This window comes from Nicotiana tomentosiformis, chromosome 3 (genome assembly GCF_000390325.3).
Source record: "Nicotiana tomentosiformis chromosome 3, ASM39032v3, whole genome shotgun sequence".
NCBI lineage: Eukaryota > Viridiplantae > Streptophyta > Magnoliopsida > Solanales > Solanaceae > Nicotiana > Nicotiana tomentosiformis.
The window spans coordinates 123,450,628-123,475,242 of NC_090814.1; the positions used below are offsets into that span (position 1 = coordinate 123,450,628).

At 34.2% G+C, this 24,615-nt stretch overlaps 2 protein-coding genes across 8 annotated transcripts; one reads left to right on the plus strand and one right to left on the minus strand.

Annotated features, from left to right (window-relative positions):
- Positions 1–15,974: 15,974 nt before the first annotated feature.
- Positions 15,975–18,299, minus strand: LOC104090129 (polygalacturonase 1 beta-like protein 3). The gene is made up of 2 exons (XM_009595175.4): positions 18,141–18,299; positions 15,975–17,973 (listed from the first exon to the last, which is right to left on the minus strand). The coding sequence occupies exons 1-2, from the start codon at positions 18,210–18,212 to the stop codon at positions 16,135–16,137; spliced, it is 1,911 nt and encodes a 636-aa protein (XP_009593470.1). The 5' UTR covers positions 18,213–18,299; the 3' UTR covers positions 15,975–16,134.
- Positions 18,300–21,186: 2,887 nt separating this feature from the next.
- LOC104090130 (uncharacterized) lies at positions 21,187–23,792 on the plus strand. 7 transcript variants are annotated; one of them, XR_011414957.1, is made up of 7 exons: positions 21,187–21,631; positions 21,708–21,953; positions 22,163–22,244; positions 22,735–22,949; positions 23,051–23,220; positions 23,359–23,409; positions 23,488–23,792. XR_011414957.1 is itself a non-coding variant. In XM_009595183.4 (6 exons), the coding sequence occupies exons 1-6, from the start codon at positions 21,381–21,383 to the stop codon at positions 23,526–23,528; spliced, it is 861 nt and encodes a 286-aa protein (XP_009593478.1). In that variant the 5' UTR covers positions 21,195–21,380; the 3' UTR covers positions 23,529–23,792. The 7 variants fall into 7 exon arrangements, 3 of the variants coding, with proteins under 3 accessions (XP_009593478.1, XP_009593477.1, XP_009593472.1); XR_011414955.1 differs by having other exon boundaries at positions 21,196–21,631; positions 23,051–23,211; positions 23,349–23,409; XR_011414956.1 differs by having other exon boundaries at positions 21,196–21,631; positions 23,051–23,211.
- Positions 23,793–24,615: the final 823 nt, after the last annotated feature.

Here is a 24,615-nt window from a genome sequence, read left to right on the forward strand (position 1 = left end):
TGAAGATTTGGAGCTTTTGGTTGAGAATTTCTTGCCCATTTATGTTCAATTCTTCATTTTCTTGCTTTATATTGAATATCTAAGTGTGTAGTATTTTTTTCAGCATTTAAATCTTGTTTATGGGAATATTCATATTTAAAGTGTGGATTAATTACCTTGTTGTGCTTATGTATTGAACGATTTTTATTTATTATGAAGTGAGTTATTGTTTCTTTAATTATTCTTGTTATTAAATATTTCCAAAGGGATTAGCTAACCCTAGGATTCGCCCATTCACTTCGAATTAATTTTGAAAAAAATAATTCGGGGTTGGAAAAGATTTATTAGCATGAACTTGAGGCATTAGCCCCTCATTTTATAGATTCTACCTAAAAATAAGATTAAACTACTTGTAGCCTTATTCGGGTATGCTTAATCTCTTAATTATTTTAGGGATAATTCAATTAGGAAGTCTTGTTAGTTTTCGAAAGAATCTAATATAAAATTATTACCGAGGCTAATTAACATAAACTTGCTCATATTTGTAAAATCGTGAAATATATTGGATCGTTACTTAAGTGTAATTCCCAATGCAACCATGTTTGTCGCGATTGATCATTTTACTTGCTTTCTAGGTTAGTTTACATTTTTGTAATTAGTTATAAATATTTTTTCAAAATATTTTTAAGTGTTTGGCTTAGCATAATAAGTGATAATTCTCTTACACGCCTAATCGCCTACATATTGTTCTCTGTAGGATTCGACCCCGACTCATAATTAGGTAAATTATATTGTATTCGACCGTGTCCATTTATATTTTAGTAGTGGATTTGGACATCATCAGTAGGATCCCATACGGTAGTGTAGTGGGAGCTATCATGCATACCATGACATGTACACGTCATTATGTGGCTTATGCACTAGGAGTGACAAGCCGATATCATGCAAATCCTAGTGAGGAACATTGGAAGGCGGTGAAGACCATTCTTAAATACTTAAGAAGGATTACAGACCAATTCCTCAATTTATGGAGATTCTGAGTTGAAACTTGAAGGTTATACTGATTCAAGTTTCTCTTTAGATGGAGATGATAGCAAATCTATTTCTGGTTATGTATTCACCTTAAATGGTGGTGCAGTGAGTTGAAAAAGTTCTAAATAGTAGATGATTCAGTGATGGAAGCATAATATATAGCAGCTAGTGAAGCTGCTAAGGAAGCTGTATGGATGAAAAAGTTATTAACTGAACTTGGTGTGGTTCCTTCAATAGAAGCCGCAATTTCATTGTTGTGTGACAATACTAGAGACATTTCTCAAGCAAAAGAACCAAGATCACACCAGAAATCCAAAACGTTCTCCGAAAGTATCACTTGATAAGAGAAATCATGAACGTGGAGATGTCGAGATTAAAAAGGTTGATGGAAAGAAAAATATTGCAGACCTATCTAAAGCTCTTGGGCAAAAAGAGTTTGACAAACACAAGTGAAAAATGGGAATGAAATACAAGAGTTATTGGCTCTAGTGCAAGTGAGAGATTGTTAGGGATATAGTTGATATGCCCTAGATTCAATCTCATATTTGATGATTTGAACATATTTTTGTGAACGTCATTTGATATTTGATAATCATAGTTATTATTAATTATTTAATTAATTTAATAATATCCTTGATTAAATTTTGAGACTTATCATCGTGATGGAGATCATGATAATGAGAGTGAAGTCTCTTACAATTTAATCTAAATTTGTTCCTGATAGTAGGATTATTAATTTGGATATTACTTATCCGGTTAGATCAATATTTATGTGATCATCTTTATGGGATGAAGATTAGTTGATCTCATTAACTAAATCACATAGATAGATTATGCATATGGAGATATGATCAGTGAACTGACTCATTGAATAATTCCTAATGGTTAGAATTACCATAAACTGTCAATATGATATTTTCTTGAGGAATATGATATAAGAGTCTCCTTTGACCTAAGATCGTCATAGTAATTGACAAGTTATTATTGTGCTTTGATACTAGACACATATGGCCCTAGGGCGATAGTTAAAAAGATATTGAGTACGATTAAATACTTGTAGAATTAGTGATTGATCAAAATGGAATCTGTCAACTCTTGGTAATGAGTTTAAGCTTCATGTTGTCATGAATTATAAACGACCAAACTAAAACTTTGGCGGGGGCAATTGAATGAAAGAAGAAATGAGTTTCTTAGGTCATTTAATGGTCGATTATATTTGACATGAATACATAGTTGGCCACCTATTAGGATTTGATAGTTAAACCATATCCTAGGGTGACTCAGAGTTATAAGGGCAGAAGAAATTACTACATTATTCTTCTACTGGTTCTTGAGAGTAAAATTGTATACTTCATTCTATCTGGTTGTTAAGGAGTGTTGCTAGACGACATCCTTGATTAGTATATTGATGTGATCAATTTACTACCGGCTTAGTATTGAACCTATGGGGTCGCACACTAACGAGTGTTCTGATCCTTACTAAAGGATTAATTACTTTATTATTTGATAATTAAATTAAAGAATTTAATTATTCAAATAAATTTAGTTATTAGTCCAAATAAAATATTATTATATTCTTTGCTAGCACGGAGGATATAATTAATATTGTGAACGAATTGAAGTTTTCTATTTGAGATAGAAAATTAGATTATATCTCTTGGTTAAAATATATGTGTGATATATTTAATTAATACTTATTTTATATAAGAGATATTTAATAAAATATTAATAAATAAAAAAAGGTTTGATGAAACTTTATTAAGTGAATTCCAATTGGAATTTGGATTCACGTAAAAGTCCATTGTTAAGGACGTCGGCTACGTCTTTCCATATATTATGGATTTTGTCGATTTTTAATAAAGATTCCATAAAGTTTATTTTTGGAATAAATTTTTACTCTAAGTAAATCAAGGGTGATGGAAAAAATTTGCTGGACTAAGTCTTGAGAAGAAAATCACTTTGTTGAAAGTCAAAGTCAAGAGAAAAAATACAATTACAAGAAAAGTGTTTATTGTTCTTCTACCGTTGAGTTGAGATTTTTGAGAAAAATTTCAGCACAAGTTTTTCATTCAATTTGTTCGCGGGTTTCATTGATCAAAGAGCTGATAGAAAGGATCGATCTTGGTGTGGATACGCATAGGGTCTTCGCACTATCGAAGAAATTTTCGAAACGAGACTCGGTTCACCAAGTACGTCATAAATTCGATCTTTAACATGTAAATAAATTTTAAATACGAAAAGATCTTCCTAAGATTATTATTGTCTTCCGCTGCGTATTATGAACATATATATGCAATCTTTCAACCACATCGTTGTATTGTACTAACTATTCACGCACAACAAAGGCACTCATGTCTTTGATTTGAGTTCTCCTACTTCTCTTCGTTGGAAAATTCATGACAGTTTTTGTATCATCTTTTGGACATTTGAAATATGTTGCATTTTTACACCCAAGTCTCGGCTTCTTTTTTATGCGTATATCAAGCACGACACTGACATTTGAACTGACGATCCCAATTATGCTTTGGAACCACCATGTTACCTTATGTTGATTTGTTTTTTCCGTCTAAAAACTTTGCAGGAATATGGTTACCTTATTTAAAAGTTTAACTTATTGAAAGAAAATATACTTTTTATTTATTGAATGTGCCTTCAATAGGGAGATGCAATATATCTAGCTAGGAACCTGTTAGAAATGCATCATAACAAATATTTAAGAAATTATTTTCATATACCTTAGTTTTTCAGAAGATTAACTTGATTAATATTTGATTTGGTATCAGGGTTTTATTTACCATTGAAAAATAAAGAGAATAAGATATTCCCGAAACCCTCTAAAAAATGAAGATATTTAGTATGGAAGTCAAATGACACCTGTGTAGTCACTAATCACTATAGTCTCACAGGTGGAAGCCCACAATTTTTATTGATTTCGGCTGAAGGCAACAATTTTATTGATTTCGGCTTATATATATATTCCATAATAACATGAGCAAACTTTGAAGAAACATCATAGGGTCCATTACGATGTGAGACACACATTTCCAACTGGGGACATAAAGTGCAAGTTAGGAGTTCATACGAATACAATAATTATAGCCGGAATTTCGAATATACGTTTAGAAATTTATTTAAATAACTATAAATAATTGATTTCGGACCCAACAAATTAAATAAGTTAGGTAGAATCTTGAATTCGAACCAATAAGTTCAAATGCTGAATCAGCCTCAAAATTTCAATTAGGACCGTTCCATTAAGAGGCGGACCTATGTTATCAAGTGAGGAGCCATCGGTACTCAAAAAATTCGGCAAAATTTTTATGAATATATGTATATATTTTTAGAGAATACTGATATATTAATAATGACAACTTGTATACAAAGTAGATTTAAATTGAAAATAAAAGTGCAACCGACGCCTTTGGTTCCATTCTGTGTATTTTGCGGCTTTAAGATCGTTAGACTTGCGGTTTCTAGTAAACGCAATTGAACTATATATGTTATACACATTTTTATTGAGTTTGAATTCGTGTGGGACCTAACTTTAGATCTGAGATGTCCTTTTTTAAGTAAACCAAATTTCACAAGGAGAAAATCAAGGCCAAACTTCCACATTTTAGTTCCTAGCAAGGGAACCAGATAGCATTACGTGTACATTTCAGCCAGAGAGGAGAGAGAGAAAAGCAGAAAATACGTAGCTTATTTTTATCCATTCCTACCTAAAGGTACTTCTAAAAATTGAAGCTAACCAACGGAAGAACCAGCTACTAAAGATAAGTTAGCTCGAGTTCTTTAGTTGTTAGATTGAATCAAGTGTTCTGAATTGTAATATATTTGCTTTAAAAAAAAAGTATAATAGTAGGCTATTGTTGAAACTTTATTTTGTAAGTTTTCTAGGCTAGAGTTATAGCTTGTTTGGCGAGCTTCTCCAAATTAATTTTTTTTTTTTTTTTAAGTTGAAGTGTTTGGTTAAGCTTTTAAAAGAAAAAAAAAAGTATTTTTGAGTTGAAACAGAAGCAAATTTGGATAAGCAGAAAATTGTAACTTCTATCCGGAAGCACTTTTTTAAAAAACACTTTTGAGAAAAATATACTTAGAAACACTTTTTAAAAACTTGGTCAAACACTAATTGCTATTCAAAAGTGTTTTTCAAATTAATTAGTCAAACACAGACTGCTTCTCACCAAAAGTACTTATGAGAAAAGTACTTTTAAAAAAAATACTTCTCAAAATAAGTTGATTTTTAAAGCTTGACCAAACACGCTATTAGTCTTGAAAGGGATTGCTATAATTGGGTTGATTGTAGGGAGTTATAGTATTAGAGTTAGTCCCCTTGGTTATAGAGTTATAACCTAAATCTGCACTTTAAAGTTTAGTGGAGATTTGAGGAAAATCCTACTAGCCGCTAGGTAGGTTATGGTTTTTACTCCTTGAGCAAGGAGGTTTTCCACCCAAAAAAAAAACTCTGTGTTGACTTTTCTCAATTATTTCTGCTTGTGTCTGTTTGAATAGTTCAAAGAACCTAGTTCTTTGAAATCCCAAAAATTAGGTAAGGCACAATTCAACCCCCTTCTTGTGTTTAGGTGTAGTCTAAATTAACAACCTTCGTTGGTATTTTCTACCTAAAATGTGCTACATATGCTAGAAAATAAAATATAAAAAACTAAAAAAAATCATGTATTGACCAGCTGCCAAGATTTGAATTGTGTGTGTCATTCGTATGGCGGCATGCATTCTCACTGAGAACTGGCTTCTAATTGTTTCGATCACAACAACATTAGATTCTTCATTTCTTCCGTGAAGTTTGGAATAATTTCATCATTTAATTTGTCAAGGGAGAGCAAGAAGTCAATAGCAGACTGGCACTCCAGCGAGTGGTGAACCTGTAACACCACTGTATTTTATTTTTTATTTTTATTTTAAACGAGTTTAATCTCTATAGGTTAACCAAAAAAATTAATACAATCAGATTATAAAAATTTCACTGATAGTTGTAAAAGTTTCTTACGTTGTCAATATATAACTACATGCTTTTTCCTTTATGTCTTTGCTCTCTCTTTTTTATCCGTCTAGTATGTCTAACTAATGCGGATTTGCACCACGTATAACTCATTAAATGAAGAAGTCATGCCTACTAGAAATTTTTTTATTAATTCTAGAGCTCGAACTCAAAATCTTTGATTAAGTGTAGAGGACATATATCCTACCATTTTTTTTTGTGGTTCCTCTCTAGGTTTATTCACAAGCAATTAATCAATTGATCTATACCGTTAATTTTGTATCTACCTGCAATTTCTACATGCGAGATGTTTCATTGGCCGTGAATGGAGGAATGAATATTAGACATGGGAACATAAAAATAACAAAGTCAGGGACATTACTCATGTTCTACAATAAAGTATAAATAGAAGTAACAAAATCGAAGGGTTGGATTGATAATTTTAATTGTTAGCTTTATTAACCCTTCCAAAACTAGACTTGATAATTTTCCTCGGTAGCTTTTTCAACCCTCCCGAAATTAGATTGAACAAAGAAATATGTTATCAATACTCTTAACTCTTTAGGAAAGTAAGTTATTTTCTCTTCTGAACAAAATTAATTAGTTCCAATTAGTTTGGCAGAAAAATAAAGAAATAAGCAAAAAGAATAAAGATATGCCAATTTGAAATTAACTCTATGTTTGAACTTTAAACAAGTCTCTTAACACTCCAAACTTGTTTAAGAAAGGGGGCCAGGTCAACATTGAAATTTGATAGGACGGTTGCGGGGAGAAACAACAAGTGGCAGAAAATTGTCGATTGGGCTTGATAGAGTCAGTAGTGTAGGCCCTAAATAAAGGATCCATCATTCAACGAATCTGGCCCATGACAAAGCCATTTTAAGAGAGTATATAGTTATAGCATCTTGGTACGCGAATATGGAAAAATACCATTGTATAGCCGTTGTAAAAATAATAGCCGAAAAAATATATAAAATTTATATATATATACATATATTTTGTATGTTATATACAAAAATTATACAAGTTTTATACACTTTTTCGGCTATCAGATGTAAATAGTTTCTGTCGCGGGCTAAAAGTAATAATACCGTGAGAAAATAACATTGTATGGCCACTCGAAGATTTTATTGGTCCATGTTTTCATTACTAACCCGATATGGCATTCCGGCCCAATTTATTTGTAACTTGTAGCCATTGTCTATTTCCAATGCATTTATCTTCCCAAAACCACATTTATTCCCAACCTTTTTTATCTTTCTTTCATTCTATCCAACACACAGATCTTTCTTCCCATTACCACTTTCAATTCTATCCTTTTTCTTTCTCACCCTCTTTCTCACCTCTTTCTTTCTCTCTCTCTTCTTTGTCTTCCTTTTTTCTTTATTTAGTTATTTCTTTTTCATTTTTCTTCCCTTCTCTATCTCCCATTTCAGATCTATATTTTTTTTCTTTATTTTTTACTTCACACTGAAAAAGCTTGTTTGAGTACCTAGAAAGATCATAATTTTTTTAATTCAATTCTTAAAAAGATTTACTCAATTACGATGCATGATACAAGAGTGACAGCAAAAGTCGTGGGATTTTCTAGTCAAGCTTCTTCTTCTTCGGGTCATAATAGTGTTTTGTGAGTGAAGATTTTTTACAGTGAGTATCCGATGGGAAAAAATGACATTGTATAGTCACTGTAAAAATAATAGCCGAAAAATGTATAAAAACTGTATATGTTTTGTATATATATACATTCTTTATTTATATACAAATATTATACAGTTTTATACAGTTTTTCGACTATTAGATCTAATTAGTTTTTGGCGCGGGCTAAAAGTGATAATACCCCGATAGTGGATCTGGATTTAATGGGGTAGTTGGGTGATACTTATATGTAATTTTTTGTGTATATATATATAATGTATTAAATATTTTATATACATATAGATAGAGTTGTATATATATGTGATAATTTGTATTATAGTTTTATATAAAAGTTATATGTATATTATTATGCTATATATAAAAGTTGTATATACATTGTATCCTAAGTTTGGTAATGTACTTTGTGTATATTGGGTGTATTCCAAACGTGTTTGTGTATCCAAATTGTATATTAATTTTTTTTATACATGATTATATAGTGTACATATACTACACAACATGTATATAGTATAGTATATATAAATTATATACATAATTATACATGATTGATACATATTGTGTAAGTGTATTTTTATATTGTATATAAATTGTTATATGCGTATAGAAGATGTATATTTACAGTTACACAATATTTAAAAGTTTTATATACAGTATTTTTCGAGTTTGATAATGTATTCTTAATGTATTACGAGCGTATTCTATATTTTAAGTGTATAAAAAAAAAATATATTGTTCAACATTGTATAAAAAAGTGTCTATACACACTATACTAGTGTATAATATACATAGTACGTCTACAATATATACATCACCTTACGTCTACAATATATACATCACCTTCTTCCTCTTCTTCTTATATCATGGATCTTTTTTGCTTATGCAATATTATATTTTTCTATATTGGATCACTAAAAATTTAATTCTTTTTTGTAAAAGATAAAAAGGGGATTGTAATTTGTGTATAATAGGAAGTAGTATGGTGGTTGTGGAGAAGACAGTTGGGTTTCTTCTTCTTTTTTGTAATAAATATTTTGTATGAACACTCATATGAAGTTGTATATACATAGTACTTGTATATTAATTTTATATAGAAGTTGTAAAGACACTGTTATACAATGTTAAAACTATATATGCAATGTATACTAAGTTTGGCAGTATGTCATTTGTGTATATTGAGTATATCCGAGTGTGTTTGTGTATCTAAAATATATCTTGTATACATTGTGAAATGTACATCTCTCTCTCTCACACACACACATAATCTGTGTAAATTTTTTCTTCTTGAGTTGAGTTTTTAAGTAAGTTTTTCTCTTTTGAAAAATATTTTATTTTTTTGAATTCACCAGCTTTTTGGACTTTTGACTGAATTATTTTGTTTGTGTAATTAAAAACTTATTTGACTGAAATAGTTTTATACTTTACATTGCTTTGGACAGAAGATATTTTTTTATTACTGTAAATGAGATTTTTAAAATAAAGAATCACTTGAAATACTTGACATGGGCTTAGAATGCGACTAGTGATATTTTTATTTCTCTGGCTAGCTATTATAATAAGTTTTTGGCTTCAAATTGCATAATAAATTTCTAGGCTAGAACTTGTCAAAAGTTTCAGCCTAGTGGCTAAAAGTGAATTTGCCTCAATTTATTATTTAAACTCTCAGTACTTACTTAGGACATGATGCATTGTGGCATACCAGATTCTTCCAAGGGACACTATTCAACTCTTCTATTAAAGCTTTATAAGCAGCCTTAATTAATGTGAAAGTTTCCATTTCTGCTCATTTGAGGGCAGTTGCTCAAAACCTTTAAGGTTCTTTAACCTTAAACAAATATATATATAATTGCTGCAATTTTAGTTAGTTTTCATACTTAAATATATATAATTCGCGTCGAAAGTATTGTGCTCAGATGAAACCGGTACCACAACATTACATCTAGTGTATAACCCAAAATTTAGATCTAGATTTTTATACAATTAGATTTATAAAGAAAAGGGGTTAATCAAAGTCAATATTAATATTCAAATAGCAGATCTAGTGTTTTTAAAAAAAATATTAGACGTGTGATGTTAGATAAGAATATCTTAGAACAATAATGACTTAAGAACATAAAAACTAGTAATAAATGACAATAAATGACATTTAAGTAATAAATGGAACAAGGTTCACCCGACAAGGGTGAGATTTTCCACTGAGCTAATTTCAGACAATGATGGATGATGATAAGCAGTTGAATATTATAATTCTTGGATCGGGAGAGAAGGATAGAGGAAAAAAAGTATAAAGGTAAACTTTGTATGTATTCAATAAAGAGAGAATCTTCATAGAGAATGTCAATGATGTTCTTTAAAAAAATATTTCATCCCCTTTCTAGATCTACATCTCTTCTTATTTATAAGGGTACATGGGTCACAAAACCCTAGATAGTACAATAGAGAGGAATATTCGTTAAAATATTCTAGGGAATCTGAATTCTTAAACTAGATGTTACTGCACACCGAGGACGGATGCTCGTCCTCATCCTCGTCTTCTATCAAGCCACCTCGTCCTCGACGACGATTTGCCTTCTTCACATGACCTCAACCTTTTAGAGTCATGTTGATACATCATAACATCAACACATCACGGTCTTCAAAGACTTTATCTCCGTTGACCAAGTCAAATGTACGACATGAAGTATTTCGCCCATGCATCCAGGTACAATGGGTCTAGAAATTAGTTATATATGTTTCATCATGCATGTATTAGTTCTAGAAAAGAAAAACAACATGTTATGGTTGTGCTTGATGAGGAGGAAAAATAATACTGTATAAATTTCAGAGCAACTTCACAAAACAAAGATGACATTTATAATTGATTCTAAAATAAATTGGTTATCCCGTGAGATTCGAGAAATTAAAAAGAATAAGATGCATTCAATTAAAACTGCAGGGAAAAATTGAAGTCAAGGTACCGTAAGTTAGGTAGGCGTATAAAATTAACGGAATTAAATTCATAAATTAATTTGGATTATATTTTAAATTCAAGATACATTGGTCCAAATAAATTATGGGCTAATATAAGTGAATTAATTATATAAGTCCAAAATATATGAATTAAATAAATAAATCTTAATCAATTGGGCTAGCCCACTTAATTGGGCTAAAGTGATGAGCCCACTTTATTAAGCCCAAGATATCATCATCCTCGAGGCCTAGTTTGGTGCCACGTGTCAAATTAGAGGTTTTGACCAATATTGTCCTCTTATCTTTGAGAATAGGTCTATTTTGGTCCCTCAAATATAACCCTAAGCATATTTAGTCCCTTAAATATGCTAAAGTGGAGCACCTTTAGTGATAATTTGTGTTATCCAATAAAATGAGAGGAAACATTTTGCTTTAGAGCAGAAGATTTGCTTTATGAATCAGAGTTGGGTAACACCGTTAGTTTTTGAATATATTGTGTTAGTGAGACAAAAGGTGCTCCACTTTAGCATACTTAAGGGACTAAATATGCTCAGGGGTATATTTGAGGGACCAAAATAGACCTACCCTCAAAGATAAGGGACAATATTGGTCAAAACCTCTGTCAGTGAGACTAAAGATGCTCCACTTTAGCATACTTAAGGGACTAAATATGCTCAGGGTTATATTTGAGGGACCAAAATAGACCTACCCTCAAAGATAATGGACAATATTGATCAAAACCTCTGTCAAATGACGTGGCGCGCCAAATCAAACGAAAGAGCCAATAAAATCATGCCACGCGTCAAAATGACACGGTCGTGCCAAGTCAAATTAAAGAGCCAATAAAATTATGCCACGTGTGCAAGTGACATGTTCTGGCCAATCAAATGTGGCCTTGTCACACTTCAATTTGATTGGTCGGAAAGAGTTTGTTCTTATCAAAACTCTTCCCTCCCACAACTATAAATAGGGGTCTTCATAACTCAGAAGACACCAGAAGTTATAACAAGAAGCAAGAGGGAGCTCGTGGATCAAACGCTGTAGATTTCTCTAAAAGCTACAAGCATTCAAGTGTTCTAAGGATTAAAAGATCAAGATGAAGATTCAACAATAAGCTGCAAGCCCTTGGATTAAAAATACGTCAAGATCAAGATCAGGCCTCAAACATTTGGATTAAAATAAAATAAAATTCAAGATAAAGCTCGAAGGCTCTTCTATTTACTGTTGAAAAGTAGAATCAGAGGATTCATAGAGATTGTAACACTCAAATATTTGAAATAAAATACTACGATTGTTGTAATATTTTTCGGTCTTGATTTTATTTTCTCGACGCAATTTATTGTCTATAAATTCTGGGCCACAAACCCCGCAAGTAGAATTCAAGGTTTGCATGAGCCTAAACACAACTTGTGGTTTCATGTAAAGAAGCTATGAATGCCAACACATCACCTGTGAAGTTCACAACAAAAATGAGCAAGAAGCAGAGTACGAAATCCTCTTCTTTTCAAGATAAACCAAGTGGAAAGTTGACTCTAAAAGAAATGCAAGAGAATGAGTATCTATTTTTGGATTCTGATATGCCAGCATATTTTGAAGAACTCATCGAGTTAAATCTTATTGAGCTTCCGGAGATGAAACGGCCAAATGAAGCTGGGAAAACTGATGACCCAAATTACTGCAAATATCATCGACTTGTGAGCCACCCTCTGGAGAAGTGCTTTGTCTTCAAGGACAAAGTTATGGACTTGGATTGTGAAAAGAAGATCGTGCTTGAAGATGAGAAAGCAAGCACAAACCAAGTCTTTATCACATTTGGCTCATTCAGTCCAGATGAATTATGTAGTTTTAAAAAAAGTAAAGATGAAGAATTACTAGAGAACAACAAAGTTGAACACGATCAACCCGATGATGATGAAGGTTGAATGTTGGTGACTCGTAGTAGGTGCCACAAAAGGAGCCCACAAAAAGAATCAATAGAACACCCAAAAAGGAAAATAATGGTGAAAAGACCAAGGAAATGGAATCCAGTTAAGCATTTGAAGAAAGCAAAAGTCGAGGTGCACCATCCTCAAAAGCTACGACATCCAGTGACCTTGGAGGATTTCTTGCCATGTTGGTTCCGCATGAAGATTTTCCATGATGGTATTGAGGCCTCTTGTTGCAATGCTGATAAAGAGGAAGAAAAGAGTGATGACCTACCGTTGGCACCATCTTTAGAAAATCTATCTCTACCTCTCATCTCAACTTTTCAATCACCAAAGTTTAAGTGGGGCAAGTTCGTACCCAAGTCTGAAAATAGAGAAGTTATAACAAGAAGCAAGAGGGAGCTCGTGGATCAAACGCTGCAGATTTCTCTAAAAGCTACAAGCATTCAAGTGTTCTAAGGATTAAAAGATCAAGACGAAGATTCAAGAACAAGTTGGAAGCCCTTGGATTAAAAATACGTCAAGATCAAGATCAGGCCTCAAGCACTTGGATTAAAATAAAATAAAATTCAAGATTAAGCTCGAAGACTCTTTTATTTACTGTTAAAAAGTAGAATCAGAGGATTCATAAAGATTTTAACACTCAAATATTTGAAATAAAATACTACAATTGTTGTAATATTTTTCAGTCTTGATTTTATTTTCTCGACGCAATTTATTATCTACAAATTCTGGTATGCCTAGTGGGACAATTTCTATCTCTCATCTAAACTTTTTAATCACCAAATTTTAAGAACATCAAAATGGTTTCAAAGAAAATCAACCCCGGATCAACTTCCACCAAGGCTGCTAACTCCAGGTTCTATGCTGATGTGGAAAGCATCCTCGATGTTACCTTTGGAAGCTTTGGACCGTTACTAGGAGCAAAGTAAGCTCTTTAGGACAACAAGCACTCCAAGTGTCGTCCGCATCAATCCCTATTTTCGGATCTCCATCCTCAAGAGGAGCAAGATCTTTCACAAACTCACCCGAAGGAGGAAGCGATGTTGCTGAAAAGATCAAGAAAACTCTTGCTCTGCTTGACCTCTCCGGATCCAAGAACTCTGTTGTGAAGGAAGATGATGATACTTCAAGTGATGGATCCTCCCCACTTATACTGCATAGCGTGAGCCATTCGAGAATCAATCTGTGTGACAATCCATGCTACTCCCCATCATCTACAACAATTATGCAAGCCATGGTGACAAACACCTTATCTATGGATGAGCAGTTGGCAAACTTGACGGAAGCAATCGCTGGCTTGATCAAGTGCATGCAAAATCAAGATGCTAGAATTGACAGGCTAACAAATAGGGTGGGAATCTTGATGGAAGAAGAATCCACCCATGCACCTGGCAAGCTCCCAGAAGTTCTAGAGATTGTTTCTCCCCAAGACAAATAACATCCGCTAAGGCTATCAATGTCTCATCTGAAGGGATGATTCCAATCGATCAACTGAAGGAGTTCATTGAAGGAACTATTAAGAACAAGTATGAAGTTGCTGCCAAGTCCTCCCTTACATATGCAAAGCTATACACTGCAAGGGTCGCGATGTTGAAGATGTCTACTGGCTATCAACCTCCAAAGTTTCAACGGTTTGATGGTAAAGGTAATCCAAAGCAACATGTGGCGCACTTCGTTGAGACATGCAACAATGTTGGGGCGTATGGAGATTACCTCGTCAAGCAGTTTGTTCGCTCGCTAAAAGAAAATGCTTTTGACTGGTACATAAACCTCGAGGCTGGATCTATCGATAGCTGGGATCAACTAGAGCAAGAGTTCCTCAATGGCTTTTATAGTACGAGACGTACTGTGAGTATGATAGAACTTACAAATACTCGTCAACGAAAAGGTAAACCAGTTATCGACTTTATCAATCGTTGGAGGAATACAAGCCTCAACGGCAAAGAGAGGCTTAGTGAAGCTTCTGGCATAGAGATGTTCATCCAAGGCATGCATTGGGGACTCCGCTACATCCTGCAAGGTATCAAGCCTAGCACATTTGAAGAGCTTGCGACTCGTGCCCATGACATGGAGTTAAGCATGGCCTCCGCTGGAAACGAAAGGTTGCCTATCTATGAGCCTCGCAAAGGGAACGACAAGCAAGAAGTCAGGAAGTGGGACAAGTTCGTACCCAAGTCTGAAAACAAAGAAGTTATAACAAGAATCAAGAGGGAGCTCGTGGATCAAACGTTGCAGATTTCTCTAAAAGCTACAAGCATTCAAGTATTCTAAGGATTAAAAGATCAAGACGAAGATTGAAGAACAAGCTGCAAGCCCTTGAATTAAAAATACATCAAGATCAAGTTCAGGTCTCAAGCACTTGGATTAAAATAAAATAAAATTAAAGATTGAGCTCGAAGGCTCTTTTATTTACTGTTGAAAAGTAGAATCAGAGGAATCATAGAGATTGTATAACTCAAATATTTAAAATAAAATACTACAATTGTTGTAATATTTTTCGATCTTAATTTTATTTGCTCGACACAATTTATTTTCTACACGTTACACTGATGCAATATTTATCCCAAATGAGACTTCAGTTTAACTAACAAAGTTGTCGTATTATTCCTTTATCTTAATAGATTCTTACCATGCAGGTGGCTTAATGTCGTCGACCACTCTTTTTATGTCTTAAACGCTTTGGCCTGATATAAACACATTATTACATCACATTATGATGCATTCCTTTGAGTGCACTCAAAGCTGCAAAGTTCATCTCGTCTTCATGCTTTTACCTTTTTACTGCTATAAACAGTATTTTCCAAAGGCGTGCGTATCTATTCGGTCATCAAAGTTACGGCTCCACCTTCAAATTTTAAACAAATGAACTGACTCAAAATGATGAAACAGAAGCAAAGGACAGACAAAATGTCCTGCGCACAGCAGCCTTTGTTGCTCTACGCAGTACTATCATACTCGACCATCAATTTCTTCGCCTTTGCTTCGCGATAATTTATTACTGTACTAAATTTGGATTGATTACGAACTTCGTTGCTAATCTCTAACATAATTTTTTTGATAATTTATTGTTAATTCATCTATAAATAGGAATAGCGATAATTTTTTCTGTTTAGCTATAGAATTTATTTGTCACTAATCCCGATTTTTTAAATAGTGACTAATATTGTCACACTCCATATAACCAGTTTTTAAATAATCTTGTATACTTCTATTACTTATCATCTCTATGTTAATTAATATTTCACTAATTGAAACAGAAAGGATAAATGCAAAAAAAATAAAAATAAAAGTAATACATGACATCTTATTTTCTAAAACGGTAAATATTTTAAGTAGATTCGATTATCAAAATGACTAATATTTGAGATAGTAGATAGTACTTTTTTTAAATAAAAAAATTAACTTCACTTTTTATAAGGTAAAAGAAACGTACATTTAGGAGAAAACACAATCATTAAATGCCTTCAATACGAAACCTCGTTACAAAAAGTGGAACTACAAAATATGCTTTAGGGCTGTGGAAAACATACAAGCGAAAATTAACATAAATACTGGAGTACGCAGTAAAGAGCCACTCTGCAATCAATTAGCTAATTAATCCGCCATGGCCCAAGTCATATCATTCTCAAAAATCCAATGGCAGACTTCAATACGACCAGGCCCTGACCCTAATGCCACGAAAGCACCGTGACCTGGACTCCATGCTGACGTGTCTATATGACAAATGGCAACACCATGATTTATCTTAGCCTTTGTCTCTACGTTAAGAATGTCTGCTTCGTAGACCCTAACTTTTGGAACAGAGTGGCAGTAATACAGTAGGTAAGGGTACAGGCTCTGATGGCATGAAACTGATTGTGTCACTCTACCACCGTTGATTCCCTCGACTTTTCCGATCATTACTTTCTCTTTTGACCCGACCACGTTATCGGCAGTCCTCACCACCACATTGTGGCCTAAAACTGATATGGCAAAGTCGATCATGTCCTCGACGGAGCCAACGCATCGCTTGGTCTCGCCTTGGCTCGAAGCACGCTCGCACTCTGCTAGCGCGTTAATAATCACGCGCTCCATGGTGGAGTTCTCCTGCGCGTGGAATATTGTCTTCATGTTGGATAATTCCTGGGTAGAGAACGGTAGTTTAGATGAAATTGTTCGGGGCAAAAATGACCTCCTAGGCATTTTGTCACGTATGTCGGGCATTTTCATCACTGTCCCTTCCTTCAGAATGGCTTCTCGAAAGAATTTACCCTCCTCTACCCATTTATTTACCGATTTGCCACTGGTGTTCAATGAACCAACCGTAGGAGTGCTTTTTTTGGTGTATCCCGCAAAATTGACACCCTTTGGAGAATACTCTTTAAACGAGTTGTTGAAACCATAAATCTTAAACCCAACCGAAGGATCTTTAGCTCCTTTACCATATTCTTTGAAAGTGTCTTTTCCTTCATTAAATGATTTTCCATAATTCACGAAATTTGCCTTCCCAGAACTGGAACCCTTTGCGTAAGACGTAAACGTGTCAGTACCTGCATTGGCCGAATTCCTATAACTTGTGAAAGTGTCTACTCCACTGTTTCCACCAGCCCCATAATTCTTGAAATTATTGTTAGGGTTGTTGGAATTTGTCGAATAAGCCTTGAACGAATCATTTGCGGAATTACCCGATTCCCCATATCCATTGAACGATGATCCAATAACATTAGACGTGTCACCATATGTAGTAAACTCAACAGGCACACCATTTCCATTTTTGGCGTAGCTAATAAATGCTTCGTTTCCAGAATTAGTATCACCAACATAGCTCGTAAATGAAAGCTTATGATTGTTGCCGTCTGAATCGTAAGAAGCGAACCGAAGATCTGGGACATTGACACGTGGCATGTAGTTCTGGAAAGTTCCTCCCCCGCCAGTAGCTCCGGCTGCGTAGGAGGTGAAATTTCCGGATGCTACATTGCCGTCCGCCGCGTAACTATTGAAGTCCTCGCGATGGCCGGTGGAGCTCCGACTGTATTTAGTGAAATCGCCGGTGGCGAAGTTGACGCCATCGGAGTAGTTCTTGAAATTGTCTCCTCCACCTAGCCTAGAGGATCCATAGTTTGAGAATTTTTTGTTATTGTAGACAGCAAAATTTGCATCTTTACTAGGACTTGCGTCAAGGTACGGTTTCGAGTCAAAAAAACAGAATAATTTGGCGGAGGAGCAGAAGGAGGGAAGATGACCGGAGAGAGATTTTTGGGTGGCGAGACTGGTGTAGAAGGCGGCGTCCACGGCGGAGAGTGGTGAAGCTTTTGAAAAAAGGAAAGAGGGTATAGGGAGTTTGTTGGAGATTTTTTTGTTCCAATATCGTACAAGTGAAGCCTTTACCGTAAATGGATTTTCTTTGGGTAACAATGAATCTTTGCTTTGTTCATTTGTTTGAGCCAATGAAGCCTACAAGAAAAAAATGAATAAGGGCTGTAAGAGACAAATTAGAAGGTTAAATGTAAAGGAATTAGGGACAAATTAGAAGGCGTGTATAGAAAATCTATATGCTACATAAATTTCAAATGAGAATATAAAAAACGCAATGTATGTACAAGCTAGTTAGTTACACTTACAGTGGAGGAAGAAGAAGACAATAAGAAGAAGAACAAGAGAAGAGAAATCTTGAGTTTGACACTTCTGTCCATTTCACCTTTGGCCTCTTCTATGTTTTGAGCCGTAAGGTTGTGGAGATAACGACATAAATAGAAGATCCAATGGACAATTTCTCGTACTTTCCTATTTTACTGAGGTTTTATTTTACCGCTGTTGATTTTTAAATTTAATTCTTTTACTTTCGGTGTAGAATATTAGTTTGCGTAACTTATTTAGCAAAGTGACAAAGATTCTCATTGTCCAATTCATATATTCTTTTAACGAAAGAAAAGAAAGCAGTTCTTACTCAGATCTAAATAGAGGAAGTCAGTAAATTAAACCACAGATGAGACTAGCTAAATGAGAGAAGGCACGTTTTACAAATAAAAGCAGATCCCTTTTTGTTCAGATATAATCCCAGCCAAATAGATATAGGCCTCCCCTCATGCGTCATGTAAGGTATGCATTAGTTTTCATTTATTTTTTCTTTCTGTTTTACTTTACTGCGAACTATTTTCATCTCTTATCTTGTTGCCTATTCAATTAAAAGCGAAAGACTATTATTGGTGGTGTAGTTCGTAAGTTAGCCTAGATTGAAAAGATGCCGTTGTAAAATTTTATTTTTTATTTTTTTGTGAAAAATGAAGACCATTGAGGAAACATTAGACTCTGGATTTAGAATCAATCAGTTTAGAATAAACATTATATTATTATAGGTTTATAATCGAAAAGCTTTTTGTGTTTATGCACATAATTTAAACCACAAGAAATAAGTCTAATTGAAGTGCAGAATTCATCCTAAATCCACCATCACTCTCCTCCAATATGCAGGAAAGAAAAGAAATGGGTATTATAGCCACAGAAACAGTCGTGTAGAAATTATGAGTTCAACTAATCATACATTAAATATGTAATAAATTTGTGATGGCGGAGAATCTGAATTCATAACGTTTTAATCCTGTATAACCATAGTACCCAAAATGCAGAGAATACCATCTTGAAAAGAAGAAATAGGACTGTTTTGATAAAGCATTGTACTCCAACATCTGCTCTATTCTGAACTGACAACTGTGAACCTGAGAGAGGTTAATTGAAGGGTTTGCCCACAGCATGCTTTCGATATTTGCATTGAACATTTATCTAAGGATAAATAAAATTAGCAACTAGGCAAGTTGGAGGGTTGCTGGACCACGTTATCAAAGCATTAGTGTCATGCGCAGAAAACAAGACAAAGAGCAGGCATATAACAGTGCACTACTACTGACTACTGAGTAAGATTCCGATAGGACACGAACATCTAAGCTTTTAACAAGGAGATGCTCTGTACTGTGATTGATTCAACTTATTATAAAAGTGAAATTAGTAATTGAAATTAAAATACATTACCTAATACAACAAAGTTAAAATCAAATAGTATGAAATTTTCCACAGAGTGTATATAAGACAGCAGTAATAATTTTAATAAGCTAGAGTACAAGGAACAATCTCTCAGACATGCTTCGTTTTTGACCAATTGTGAAATCCTTTTTTTAATGGTGTCAGTGAGACCACATTGTATTCGAATCTTTGTGGTTTCGTCGTTTGATGCAGCTATTTCTGTGCTACTAGTACCTACTGCATCTAACCATATGCCATATCCACTATGGTGGAGCATTTGTTTTTTCCTATTAGAACTGTGGGCGGCAGTAAATCGAAGTTTTTTAATCAGGAGCAATCATCGACAAATTATTATTTTTAAATATTCTACTCCAGCGATTTTGTCGCAAAAATATAGTTAAATGAAAAAGTATTCTAACAACTTAAACTTTTAGAGCTCATTTGGCCATAATTTTTTTTTTTTTTCTAATCAGTATTTGATCATAAAATTTTCAAGTTTTACTTGAAAATGAATTTTAGAATTTTTCAAAAATTTAAAAAACTTCAAAGTTGTTTTTCAAAATTTTCACTCAAATCACTCACAAAAATTCAAAAACAACCCAAAATTATTTCATGTCCAAACACAAGTCTAATTTTTAAATATAATTTATACTTAAAAAAATTAATTTTTTCGGAAATTTTACAATTCTTATGTCCAAACGCCCACTTAATTGGCCGAATGCTGTTTCTTAAATCATGGATCCACGATGACTTCTAATTACTTCACAAATTTTATAATGGTTAATGCTCATTGTCTTGATTATAGTGTCTACTTTAATCTGCAAAGCTTGTCAATTAATGTCAACTTGCTCTTTTCATTTACACTACGCATAAAATATACGATCACAAAGTTTATATATACATATAACGCAAACACTGCGACACTATCTCCAACTTTTGCTGTTCTTTTGAAGTATTATCTTCCACAGTTTTTTTTCTTTTGACAAGGATTTGACTCGTAACATGTTTGACGACGTATGAATGAGAAAAATATTGAAGATTGTTTTGGGCCAAGATAATGTAGGTTTGAGAAATCTAGTAACATGTGACCCATTGCCGATGTTAGCCTACTTAGTGAAAAGCCCGGAGACTTCAAAAATTCACCATTTTCGTTCACCCAAAAAGTTTATATTTTTAGTCTAAATTAACTTAATATATGCCTTTTTTGTGATCTCTCACAAGCAAATACCGCAAGCAGATTTGTTGCTACTTTTGTTGTTTGGGCCTAAGAATTATGGACTACTATTTAAGTTAATTCTTCTCCTCATTATCCCCTAATATATAGGAGCAGGTAATGTCGTCAAAGTCTCGAGGAAATTGATGAGCTTCCAATAATCTATTGTCCAAGACAATGACGAAAGTAGTTAGAGACTTTTTGTACATCTCAAACGTGTTAAGTAACATACTTGATGGAGATTTACCTACCCATCACATCATAGCCTTAGCAAAATATCCACAGAAATTGCAACAAGTTATTAATTTTTACCTTTTTAGTCTCTTTAACATAGCAAATATTTGACCATAGTATTTGCAAATATTAAGCTTCAATATTTGAAATTATTAAAATACTTTATGGATAAATGGGGCCAAAAGAAGAAAAATAAACAGAGAAACAGATGGAGGAATTTTAAGACTACAGTAAAGATATTTTTTTCGTTGTGTGGGTGTTAGCTAGCATCAGAAAAAAATTGATCTTTCCCGTCACTCTCATAATCTCAACTACACATTTGTTGTTGTCCTCTTTCTTTCCTAACTTGTGTTATGAAATCAGAGATCAGTTAAAATCCAGTCAATAAACAACAACAATGGTAAAAGCTTTTACCTCCAATACTAGTCTTCCGCCATGTAATTCCTCTGAGCCACCTCCAATCCCATGTCATCCTCAATTCCACCTGAAACCCAACACCCGCCGTCACCTTATCACCTCACTTTCCATTCTAATATCTCCATTTTTCGCTTCTCCAAAGCTTAATTATGACCCACTTAGCCCATTTTCTTTACCAGTATCAAATGCGCGTGGGCTTTTCCAAATGCCACCTGTTCGCCTCACCAACCGGTAATTCTTGAATTCTTATGCTCGAAAGTTGTGATTTTTTTATGAGCAATGTGTAATTTGTTGAGGTGATTGGCAGGTATTTTTTGGTGAGAGCAGGGGAGTCGGAATATGAGAGTTTGGGGATAATTAACACAAACCCAGTTGCCAAAACATCTGTGGATAATGGGCTGTCTGAGAAAGGGAAGAAACAGACAGTGAGAGCGGCGTTTGATTTGAAGGAAATGAGAGCTTGTGAAGGAAGTTGTTGGATTTGGCCTTCCATTACTCAGAGAGCTTATCAGGCTGCTGAGATTATCGCTGCTGTTAATGGTATCAATCGAAGGTATTCCCAGTCGTAGTAATAATTGCCTCAAAGTAACAGGAATTATTTTCTTGAAATTCACTGCATTTGATTTGAGGGTTAATTTAAATGCCAATGCTAACGCAATGCATGGTTTTGTGATAGTTCATTTCTTTTTATTTTTTACCAGAATTATAATTCAGTTGATATAACTACTTCGTTTTTTGATACTTGATTTGGCGGTGTTGCAGCCGTATAGTCCCTGAATATAGCTTTCTGGATGCTCGTGGATTGGGGGCATATGAGGGGAAAAGCTTGGATACATTATCTGAAGTAAGATGCTGCCTTTCTACTCAATCATATAAGTAATACCATCTCTCATTTATGAGTTAAATTAAACATTGACACTAATATATGTGCATGAAATGTATATAGTTATGAATTATGCGCACCAGTGGTGGGGAAGGATTAATTTGTTGCAGCTGAAGTCAATTTTTAATCCTATTAATAATCATGAGACGAAACAAGTAGAAATTTTCAAGAATTTTGGAATCCATGCTCTAGTATTTTCTGCCAAGGGATCAACAATGAGTCATTTCTCTTGCTTCAGAGAACTTGAATTAACTCTTTCTACTCAATTTGCCTCCAAACTAACTATACTCTTATATGCTAAAAATGATTCTAGAATCATTGCAACACTGCCCACTTCCCTTTACCCTACTTAAATTAAGTTTGAACAACAATGTAGGGGGGAGAGCAATCAAGAACCAAATCGTCCTAAATACATGACCTGTTTAAATAAGTTCCAGATATAATGTTGCAGGTGTATGAATCAGACAGCCTTTCTCCGAATATAAAGCCACCCCCTACTGATGATGGAACACCTAATGAGAGTGTTTCGGATGTCTTTGTTCGTGTAACACAAGTTATGTCAGTTCTTGAAACCCAATACTCTGAGGACACGGTCATTATTGTTTCACCAGATTCTGACAACTTGACAATTCTGCAAGCTGGTTTAACAGGGCTTGATCTTCGAAGGCAAGTGACCGCTACTCTGTTGCTTGCTGCAGTTTAGGTCACTCCGATATTTAAATGGCTTTTGCTTTCTTGTTGACATGTTCCTCCTATCATATTTGCAGGCATAGGGATCTATCTTTTGGACCAGGTGAAGTTAGATATGTTGATGCTAGCAGTATACCTACCTATAAGCAACCTGAATCAAAAGTTTATAAATGCTTAAATCCCCCTAGCTGTACATGACATTATATTCCAAGTTTGGATTTCGCCAACAACAATGCAGGTGAAATACGTGCGTTTTTACAACTATATATTGTTGTCTTAGACATCATGTTTTATATATACCGCTGAACAAAGTCTTGACATTCTTCTTCTAATGGTTTCATTCTCTGAATTCCAACTGAAGCTTTAGTTAAAAAGTTCTTTACAGGGCTGCAGCTATAGTAAATTTCTCCACTGGAACGTTTAGTCAGTGCTACATGTAAATGCGAGTTGATTCACTGCAATATAAATTACTATCATTTGTTATCACAAATGCTAAATATTTGACTTTCAACAGGATCATTTCTCATCATTGTTGGTGAAGATGGGCTCAGGTAGCTGTATGCATTTCTTCATTCTCAAAGTATGCTGATGTCTGGCCAGCACCTCCAATGCTTTTCCCATGTACATGTCATCAGTAGTTAGTCTTGGCAAAAAATTTCTTTCTTTTCTGTTTGTGCGTAATCAAGAACAGAAAAAATTGAGATAGAATTATGTACATTAATGGATATATTAACTGAATTTTTCTGTCTAAATGTCACTCACGCTCATCATAAACTTTTATATTGGAAATATGTCGCTTGACCTACTGTTTCAGGCTTACGAGAGATGTATTTGTAACTCTTATTTTCCGCAAGTTTCAATTTATACATCTCATCAAATGATTGCCTTCTATTAATCCCTGTTTTCAGAGGAAGACAGGGAATTTCCCGCCAACAAAAGGTATTGGCATCTTCACGAACTTCCCGGTGACATAAGGATGTGCCACCGGAAAGCAGGGGACTATCTGTATAGGGTAAAATATGTTCATATTAAATTCTAGCATAATAGAGCGACACGTGGAGCCGGAGACAGATGGAAAGCGAGGCAGGTGGAAATCAAGTCGGGGGACAGCAATCTCGGTTGTCCCTGAAGGGGATGTTGCTCATAAAGACAAATAAATACATGTTGCCCGGTAACATTCAATGGAGAATATTCCATAGCATTAAGTACATAGTCCGTTACAGAGAAAATAGCATTCACAGCTTGTCGTTACACATTCTTCAATGGCCCCCATAATTGTCATTTAAGAGGGGTTTGATCCCTAGAATTTTCTGATAAACTTATGCTATATAAAGCTCAATAATACTTTATTTCTTGTCTTCTAATATCTGCGACATATTCAGTGGCCAAATTTTATGATACAAGCTTTTGTCACGGCTAAGTTATTCAGTCTCAATGAATGAGCAATGATGCTTAGTGCTGACAGTGTAAGAATAGGATGACTGTTGACCTGCATAAAAATGGTAGCTAGCCCTAATATTACTCGCCAATTGTGACTAGGGCAGTTTTGAAATAAAGGACAGGAGAGTGGTCTAGTACTTGAAATTTGGTTGATGCATATTTCTTACAGAAAAAGCTCATGCGTTAACGCATCTGAAGAATT

Coding starts and splice junctions, on each gene's coding strand:
- LOC104090129 (XM_009595175.4), bottom strand. CDS start 18,212: ATGGACAGAAGTGTCAAACTCAAGATTTCTCTTCTCTTGTTCTTCTTC. Junction 17,974..18,140: donor TGTCTTCTTCTTCCTCCACT/GTAAGTGTAACT, acceptor TTTTTCTTGTAG/GCTTCATTGGCTCAAACAAA.
- LOC104090130 (XM_009595182.4), top strand. CDS start 21,381: ATGGTAAAAGCTTTTACCTCCAATACTAGTCTTCCGCCATGTAATTCC. Junction 21,632..21,707: donor CCTGTTCGCCTCACCAACCG/GTAATTCTTGAA, acceptor GGTGATTGGCAG/GTATTTTTTGGTGAGAGCAG. Junction 22,950..23,050: donor ACAGGGCTTGATCTTCGAAG/GCAAGTGACCGC, acceptor TCATATTTGCAG/GCATAGGGATCTATCTTTTG.